This window comes from Olea europaea, chromosome 6 (genome assembly GCF_002742605.1).
Source record: "Olea europaea var. sylvestris chromosome 6, O_europaea_v1, whole genome shotgun sequence".
Taxonomy (NCBI): domain Eukaryota; kingdom Viridiplantae; phylum Streptophyta; class Magnoliopsida; order Lamiales; family Oleaceae; genus Olea; species Olea europaea.
In genome coordinates, this window is record NC_036242.1 from 11,146,922 (window position 1) to 11,157,226 (window position 10,305).

At 35.5% G+C, this 10,305-nt stretch overlaps 1 protein-coding gene across 1 annotated transcript; it reads right to left on the reverse strand.

Annotated features, from left to right (window-relative positions):
• Positions 1-7,054: 7,054 nt before the first annotated feature.
• On the reverse strand, positions 7,055-9,457 carry LOC111396493 (LOB domain-containing protein 1-like). The gene is made up of 2 exons (XM_023022917.1): positions 8,874-9,457; positions 7,055-7,636 (listed from the first exon to the last, which is right to left on the reverse strand). Exons 1-2 carry the CDS (start codon positions 9,159-9,161, stop codon positions 7,328-7,330), a joined length of 597 nt encoding a protein of 198 aa, XP_022878685.1. The 5' UTR covers positions 9,162-9,457; the 3' UTR covers positions 7,055-7,327.
• Positions 9,458-10,305: the final 848 nt, after the last annotated feature.

Sequence of the window (10,305 nt, forward strand, 5' to 3'; positions counted from 1 at the left end):
CCTTCCTTTGGTCGTGGTTTTTTCCTGAATTGGTATTGTTGTAGTGTGACCCGAATTATTGGGATTGTAGGAGTAGTAGTTAGGTTGATATTAGAGAAATCAACTTATTAACCGAGGCAAATTACTGCCGCATTTTCCCTAGTTGGACGCTCGAGCGTATGGAGCAAAACAATAGTCATCCGCTTCTCGCTCGAACGACATATCTTTCCGGCTTTTTCGCATTCTAATGCATTTTGGACTCTTATTGGTCTATAACTAGGGTTTTTGGGCATCTGTATAAATATAAAACATCATCCTTTGTAATATATATAAGAGTTTTCATGAATTTTGAGAAAAGCCCTTAAGAGAAAAAATCTACAACATCTTGTGAGCTTAGATTCAATTGAGAATATTGAGTCTTGATATTTTAAACACATTCTTATTAATTATAGTGAATTTTCTCCTTCCTCTGCTCGTGATTTTTTCCCGAATTGGATTTCTACGTAAATCTTTATGTTATTTACTTTTCTGCTTTACTTCATTATTGTTATATCTTGCGATCCGTATTCATGACAAGTGGTATCAAAGCGTAAGGTAGATTTTCACATGGCAACTACAAAGTATGATATTCCAATGTTGGATGGAAATACGAGGTTTAGTTTATGGCATGTAAAGATGAGAGCAGTTCTTATGCAGATGGATTTAGAGGAAGCCTTGCTTTGCTTTAATAAGATGCCTTCTACATGGATGCAAGAAGAGAAGCAATGTAGGGATCAAAAAGCCTTGACTCAGATTCATCTTCATCTTTCAAATAAAATTCTTCAGAATATTTTAAAAGAGCAAAGTGCCACTGCGTTATGGTTGAAGTTGGAACAGCTTTACATGACAAAGAGCTTGGCTAGCAAGTTACAATTGAAACCACACTTGTATTCTCATAGGATATCTGAAGGTAGATCATTGGATGATCACTTAACCTTGTTCAAAGAAATCATGGCCAATTTGGAAACTTTGGAGATTAAGTATGACAAGGAGGACTTAGCATTAATGTTATTGTGTTCGTTGCCACTATCATATGTGACGTTTAGAGATACTATTCTCCATATTCGAGACACTCTCACAATGGAGAAAGTTTATGATGCCTTACTGTCTAAGGCAAAGATGATTCATCTTACTGAAGGATCTGAGAGTCGAGCTGGAGGTCTGGTTGTTCGTGGGAGAAGTCAAGATACGAAGTTTGGCAAAAATATAAGGGGTAGATCAAAGTCTAGGCATGCTGAGAAGACATGTCATTATTGTAAGAATAAAGGACATATTAGAGTTGACTGCTATGCCTGGAAAATCATAAACAAAGCTGCGAGTGCCAACGATAAGGGAAAACGCCCCGTTGATTCAGCGAAGACTGACATTGTGGAAAATTAGCAAAGTAGCCTCTTGTGATCTTTGATATGGGATCCAAACCTTGTGAGGAACGGGTTATGGATTCAGCATATACCTTCCATATATGTCCAAATGGGGATTGGTTCACTATATGTGAAAGAGTTTCAAGAGGTGTAGTGATTATGGAAACCAATATGCCTTGCAAAGTCTCCAAAGTTGGTACAATTAAAATCAAGATGTTCGATGGGATTGTCGCTGTTCGCGGTTCCTATTGTTAAATTACAACTCAAAGCGAAATATATTCGCAGAAGCTTCAAAGGCCAAAAACACTTACACATGCCAGGCATGTTCCAGAATTGAAACGAAATCTTATATCTTTGAGTTCTCTTGACTCGAAGGGTTATAAGTATATTCGTGAAGGTAGAGTTGTGAAAGTGAGCTTGGGTACTCTTGTTGTCATGAAGAGACATAAGAAATCTACACAACTGTACGTTTCACAAGGTTTCACTGTTATAGAAGATGCAACAATTTATATTTCTTCTTTGACTGAGGATAAAGTTACAAAACTTTGGCATATGAGTGAAAAAATGAACGGTAGAGTTGAGCAGAAAGGGGCTTCTTACTGTGCAAAAGACAAGTAAGATGGAATTTTGTAAGTATTGTGTCTTTGAAAAATAGAAAAGGGTCAGATTCTCTAAAGGAAGACATAACACAAAGAGAACACTTGAGTATATCTATTCAGATCTCTAGGGACCGGCTAAAGTGCCTTCAAGGAGAGTTGTATATTAGTTGATGATAGTAATTGATGATTACTCAAGAAAAGTTTAGGTATTCTTCTTGAAGTAGAAGAGTAATGTGTTTGATACCTTTGAAGAGTGGAAAACATTGGTAAAAAAGCAGATTGGCAAGCAGGTGAAATGTCTACGTACTCTTAATGGGTTGGAGTTTTGTTCAGATGAATTCAATAGCTTCTGCATGGCTGAAGGCATCTTAAGACACTTGACAGTGCCTGAAATTCCTCAATAGAATGGCATGATTGAACGGATGAATAGAACTTTGATAAAAAAAGGTTCGTTAGATGCTTGCAAGTTCTGGGTTGCCCAAGTCTTTTTGGGCTAAAGCTGCTACTACAACATGTTTCCTGATCAATCACTTACCCTTAAGGACCATTGAAAATAAAAGATCAGAAGATGAATGGTATGGTAAACCCTCTATTGACACTGATATGTAGATCTTTGGTTGTCCTGCATAAGCTCATGTGAATAATGGGAAATTGGAGCTTAGGTCTAGAAAGTGTATCTTTCTTAAGTATGAATCAGGAGTGAAGGGTTATAAGTTGTGGTGTCCAAAAAAGAAGAAAGTGGTGATTAGTAGGAATATAGTATTTAACTTGCTATAATTCGTGGAAGACCTCTTGCAGATTCCGATAAAACTGGAGAACATAGTCATTCAACTCAGGTGGGTTTAAATTGGCCCCGAGGAATAGTCAGAGGTTACGTAGTAGTTTGGTTCAGAGGAGACAGACGGTAATACTTTGCCTATATCATCATTAGCACAACAGTATTCGATTATAATGGATAGACCTCGCAGACTGATTAAACCTTCACAAAACACAAAGGTATGGAGAGGTAGATTTGGTTGCTTATACTTTGAGTATGACTGAAGATATTGATTCCATTGAAGGACCTGTTACATATTCAGAGGTAATCAGTTGTAGTGATTCTGAAAAATGGTTGATTGCAATGCAGGAGGAGATGCAGTCTTTGAACAAAAACAGTACCTAGGACTTAGTGAAATTGCTCAAGGAAAAAAGGGTTGTTCGTTATTAAGCAGGTGTTCAAAAAGAAAGAAGGGAAATCAGAGATTGAAGATACCAGGTTTAAGGCTAGGTTGGTAGCAAAGGTATATAGTCAGATTTCCAGGTGTTAACTTCATGATGTGTTCTCGCTAGTTATAAAGCACAGTTTAATTTGGGTTTTACTTGAGAATGTGGCAAAGAATGATTTGGAGCTTGAACAGATGGATGTCAAAACAGCATTCTTGCATAGAAAACTTGAGGAGAACATCTACATGCAGTAGCCAGAAGAGTTCATAGTTTCTACAAAGAAAGATTATGTATGCTTGTTAAAGGAGTTATTATATAGACTTAATCAGTTGCCGAGGCGGTGATATAAGCGGTTCTATTCTTTCATGACTACTCATGGTTTTGAAAGGTGTAATTATGATAGTTGTGTGTACTTCAGGAAGGAAAGTAGTGGATCGGTTACATACTTGTTATTGTATGTTGATGATATGCTTATAACAGCTAAAGACAAAGTAGAGGTCAGAAAGTGAAGTCTCAGCTGAGTTAAAAGTTTAAGATGAAGGATTTGGGAGCAACAAAGAAAATCTTTGGAATGGAAATCTTGAGGGACAGGCTGACAGATTGTACGTAAGTCAGAAAGGATACATTGAGAAAGTACTTCAGAGATTAAATATGGAAAACGCAAAGTCTATCAGTACACCCTTGGCTGCACATTTTAGATTATCAGTAGACTTGTGTCCGCAATCAGATGAAGATATTAAGTATATGTCTAGAGTTCCTTATTTCAGTGTAGTTGGTTCGCTGATGTATACTATGGTTTGTACAAGACCTGATTTGACACGTACAGTCAGTGTAGTTAGCAGATATAAGGTAAATCTTGGAAATGAACATTAGAAAGCAGTGTAGTGAATCCTCAGATACTTGAAAGGCTCTACAAATGCTTGTCTACATTTTGGAAGAAATTTAGAAGGAGTCATAGGATATGTGGATTCAGACTACGCAGGGGATCTTGACAAAAGGAGATCACTCACACGGTTTGTGTTTACCCTTGGAGGCTGTGCTATCAGTTGAAAAGCTATTTTGCGAAATATAGTAGCTTTGTCTACAACACAGGCAGAGTACTGATCATTACAGAGGTATGTAAGGAGGCTATGTGGTTGAGAGGATTAATTGGTGAAATCAGTAAAGACTTGCAGGTATCTACAATCTAATGTGATAGCCAAAGTGTTATATTTCTGACTAAGGATCAGGTGTTCCATGAGAGGACTAAGCACATTGATGTGAGATACCATTTTGTACGTGAAGTAATTGCTCGTGGTAACATTGTAGTGAGCAAGGTTGATACCAAAGAGAATCCTACTGACATGGTGATAAACCCACTTCACATTGCTAAGTTTGAATATATCTTGAACTTAGTAGGTGTTTGTCATTGATTTTGCCCATTGGGTCTTAGAAGAGGTAGAGTGATGTTTATTTGGAGATTTGTATTTGGAATTCCTTGTGTTGGAATTTGGCTAAAAGTGGAGATTTTTTATAGTGTGGCCCAAATTCTTGGGGTTTTAAGAGTAGTAGTTGGGTTGATCTTGGAAAAATCAACTTATGGACCGGGACAAATTATTGTCGCATTTTCACTAGCTTTTTGCTAACTGGATGCTCCAGCATATGGAGTAGAACAATAATCGCCACTTCTCTCCTGCCTGTCGCTCGACGCCACTTGAGCAACTTATCTTCCTGGCTTTTATATATATATAAGAGTTTTCATGATTTTTGAGGAAAAAAATTCTTGAGAGAACAAATCTACGACATCTTGTGAGCTTAGATTCAATTGAGAATATTGAGACTTGATATTGTAAATACATTCCTATTGATTATAGTGGATTTTCCCCTCCTTTACCCATGGCTTTTTCCTAAATTGAGTTTTCACATAAATCTTTGTGTTATTTACTTTTCTGCTTACTTCATTATTGTCATATCTTACGATCTGTGTTCAAAGCAAGTATTCATTTCACTTTGCATAAGTACAAGGCATGTCAATAGAATGAAGATGATCATTAGGTTGAAGCTCCCATCTACCTCAAACAAAGAAAAACCATCTTTTCAAGAAGGTACTTGGGCAAGGGAAATTATCAAATCTGGACAAGCTATGGGAAAAAGATTAAAACCATTTGAGGATTTGCAATATTCCCTAATGGCGTAGAACAATATGTCAAACTAAAATATATTCAAAGAAAGCTCCCCTAGTAGGCCTATAGAACCCCACAATAAAAAAGACCCAAACAATTGAGTCCACCAACTCGGAACAAGTTGAGAGGGGGCCTATTTAAGGAAGAAAGAGTTTCCCTCGAAAATCGGTGAAAGGGACTTTAAGTCCCATATTCAATAAAGTCTGTGACTGGCTATGCAGTTTGGGGAAGGGCGATCTACCATTTGAAACGAAATGGCCTAGGACATAAAAGTTCTATATCACTAGGAATGTTGAAATGGATCCTATTTCGGCCAGGCCTTATTTAGAGAGATTGCTAAAAATTCTTGAAGCCTAAAAAATGCTTCCAGCATTATCATTAAAATCAACAAGCACATTGGAGGTTTCACCTCCTACATTATGCGTCCCACCCCAAGTCGAAAACTTCCTGCTTTACCAAAAAGTTATTGGGTTAACACATGTACCAGATTGAGTTACAGCTCTGCAGGGGAGCACGTCATAATATAAAATTTCCACAGAACAAGAAAAGTTTGCTAGAATTATCACATCTAGAATTAAAAATCCCTGAATCAGAACCACTAGACGTACTCTGAAAGTCAGCTTAGGAAGACGTTGCAAAAAGGATGCTGAGCAAGAAGAAAGAAATAGGAAGCACAAAAATGAAAAAGATTGCTTAAGAAAAGTGGACGGCAAAATGATGATGACCAAGCTAAATAACAATATATTTATAGATTCTGATGGGAGATGTTAGTATTTAAAAACATGTCAATAATAATCATAACCATTGAAAATGACTGGACGGTTGTTCGAATCTCAAGATAAGATGATTAAGTCATGCGCAATCCACGTACACCTAAAGGAGTTATGGACCACCAACCAAGGAAACGCAAATAAAGCCCATCTGAGTTCATAAAATGGTTTAGGTTGCCAACATGTTTCCCATATTCCCTTGGCGACCAAGAGACGAGCAAGGGGAAGCAAAGAACCCTCCACCCAATCATAATATATAAAGAATAAAATCATAGATTTATGCCTTGTTTGACCCACATTATCTCAAAAAAAAAAAAAAAGCATTCTGGAACAGTTATTTGACATCATTTCAACCTCATATTATACGTAAATTCAAAATTTTTATTTATTTTTTAATCACACATTTCTCATCAATACACTATTCAAAAATACATTTCTATGGAAATAACGTGGCTCAAACAAGGGTTTAATATAAATAAAATCAAACTTGGGGGAATATTTATTAACCCTCGAACTGCAGTCAGTGAATCTACCGGTTGTTGGGGAGGCTGCCATGATAAAAATATTAGAGAAGAAATTATGAAGGATTTGCAAGTTCTTATACATAATTCACGACAAAAGCTCTTTTCTCGAAGTTGCATTCTAGATGATCTGATATGTTCACTGTTGTTCAAGTAAAAGTTAAGGTTAATTAGATGGGTTTTTCCGTGATTTTCAACAAATTTATTTGACATGAGTTGATGTGAATTTCTCAAAAATGAGTTGATCTAAATTTCTCAAAAATTGTTAATTTTAAGCATATAAGAATGTCTCATTTCACAGAATATAAGACTGAAAGTTAAATAATAATTGCATTTCAGTGAAAGGTCAAGTGCAAGTTTGACAAGGAAATTCATGAAACAAAAAAATGAGTTAAAGTTATATTGATAATAATTGTTCGACCAAAAGTTTCCATTACAAGTAGTTCCAATCCTTTGTGACTCAGTGAACATCTCTTTCCAACATGTATTTTCCTTTGCCAGGACTTTTCTTTTCCTTAGGAAAAGTAATAATACAAGAAATGAGCTAATTAACTAGGATAAACATCTTGACGAATTTTAGTTTAAGATATAAATCCCATAATTTAATACACTTTTAGTAGACAACTAGGATCAACTATGTAAAAATTAGATGTAGCAGCCCTCTTAGTATCTCACTTCAAAAATTGTTCATGTCTAGAGGGGTTCCAAACCCAAAAAGCTTTCATCCAAAAAGAATCGTGAATCCTCGTCTTGCTGGTATTGAGGGGAGTTTTCTTGATTCTGTAACATTTTTTGGTAGATGGATTCCACCAAATTGGCATTTTGATATTGCATGTTTAAAATTTCAGCTTGTGATTTAGCCAGTTCTGCTTGCAGCTCACTGATTTGCTTCTGAAGTTGGCAAATTGCACCAGCACAACCGTAAACTGGATCCCTAAGCCTGGCGTTGGCATCGTAAACCATACTATTCATAGCATCTGATCTTTGAGCTTCAGGAAGTTCCTGCAATATATATATGTCTGGTACTAATGAACATAAATAGAATAATTTCCTCTAAAAATGATTTTAGCCCGTTGGGCTCCCATATCTTAAAACTCATTTTCTCCAAACTCATTTTTAATCACATATTTCATAAGACTCATAATTTTTATCAATTTTTCAAATACATATTTCATTAGCTTTTATCAAAATCTACTTAAACATTGATTTTTAGTAAAACTAAACAGGGGCATAACATGTAAGTGAGTTAATTCTTGTTAGCAAATAGGAAGTCAGTCAATATAGTACACCACAAATGATCTAACTTTTTATTTGTTAACAAGTGAAATGTCCAAATTAACAAACTGTTGGCATTACATTAAAGTTAGTTTTTAGGGGGAAAATGTATTTTTGAATAGATAATGTGTGGTTAAAAAAGGAAAAGCTTTGAATTCATGTATAATATTATTTTATTAAAGAATATATTGTTGAAAAGAAGGAAAAAAATGCATTAAAATTAAAATAGAGCACAAACATGGGCTAAATATTAACAATTTAGCAATTTAGCGAGGCATGGACCAAAAAAAAAAAAGTTAAAAGGGAACAACAAATCTCAATAGAGGCAGTGAGTGAAGAGAGTTGAATTATGGTTATGCACAGAAAATATAGTCTGTTATAATTGGCTGCCTACTCCATTGACAATTGAATCTATACCTTTCAGTTGTGGAACCTACTACAAGTGTGATCAAGCACCACTTTATAACATAGGAGGCAAATTTCTAGTCAAAAGAAGAAGAACTAGTGAGAATTATCAACTGCTACCTACTTTGTAAAAGATGTAGAAAAACTTATTAGTGGATTAGAAAGAAAGACATTGCTTTTGGGTTTGGATTGAAATGGAATCTCAGAAAAGTTGGCTGGTGTATTAAACTCTCTTAATGCAAATCTAGATTATTTGTACAGACAAACTTTTGGACTTTTGGATGATAAGATCCAAAGTCCACAGGCAAACCACTGAGATTGTACGTTAAGGTCAAAGCAATCACTAAGTGGAAAAGAAAGTGATAAGAGCATTCCCATTTCAATTCGAAAGCCAAGAGGAGCTGTAATCTTTGGTTGATAGTGCAGTGGTGGAGCCATTTTCTGATATATCTTCAATACTCTTTATCAATTTCTATTGAGATGACGTGATTATTGACAGGAACTTATTGAATTCTATCGTTTTGACTCATATTAATAAATAAACAACCATTTAAAATACCTGCAACAACTTGATTATGTTGCTGGCGCCGAAAACTCTGTGAGCAATGGTGAATTTGAGTGGCTCCGACGGCGGAAAATAAGGTGCCAAAACACATTTATCGACGCATCTCCGGCGGAGGATTTTGCATGCAGCACAAGGACTAAATGAAACAGGTCGTGGCTGAAAAGATGAAAAAGATCCAGTCGGAGATGATATAGGAGAGAGTGAGGAGGGAGAAGTTGCTGCTGCCACTGCAGCGGCGGTGGCGCCGGTGGTAATGATGCTGGGATTTTCTCTGCAATCCATGTTGATACGCGCTGTGATCTTGTTTTGGTCTGGTTTTACTCTACTAGATGGGGGCAAAAAGGACGAATTTATAGGGAAGTGGAGAAACCGTCAAGAGGTTTACAGCTAGTAAATCGTTAGTCAGCTCATGGCGTCACGTTGTTGCGTCACTTGAAAATTCATTCAAATTAGTACCAAAAATAAAATAAAATAAAAAGTTTCAAAATTAGTTTTAAATTTTTCAAAAAACATGACTAATAAGGTCCCAGTCCAGTTTGATTTTTGGTCCAAATTATAGGAAACAATCATGCGGTAATTATACCAAACAGTAGTACAGTAATTATCCCATATTTGAGCCCCATTCTTTTCAAAAATATATATTTTTAAGCAATGTTTTGATATCATTTCAAATACACATTCATTAATAAAATAATATTACACATAAATTTAAAACTTTTACTTATTTTTTAATCACACATTTCTCATCAATACACTATTCAAAAATTCATTCCCCCCCCCCCACCCCCCAAAAAAAATATTACAATTCATTCAAAAATAAGGGCTATATGAAACAATAGTCAAACATATTACAATACATAGTTAATACGGTATAAGATGATAATGCGAAAGATGATTAAAACTCGAAATACTTATTGTTTAAATTTAATATCGAGAATCTGGCAATCATATTCATTGGTTCACTAAGAATACTATATAATTAGAACTATTGATTTAAAATGAACCATAATTCTAACATTTGAAGGAAAATAAGAAGCACCAACTTACTATTCTTAGCAAAGACACACTTTAGTGACCTAATCTTAACAAATTTTCGAGTTATTGTAACAAGGAAATAAATAAATAAAAATTAATTTTCGCCTGAATAATAAAAGTTCCAATTTGACAACTTCTACAATAGAATATTGCCTCATGATTATGAGCCTTGCAAGCTACCAAACTGCTCTACCCCACGTTGAAGAGAAGAAGTGAAAACTAATAGACACTTGAATTGAATGTGCCCCTCTACCGATAGCCCATTTATACAGAATGGTAAAGAAGCCTTATATGATCATCGACCATAGAAATTAAAGGTTAATCCTTACCAACTTGATCTTGTTGCTCCTCGCAATAAACACGCATGAACCATTTCCCGAAGTATGTGTTC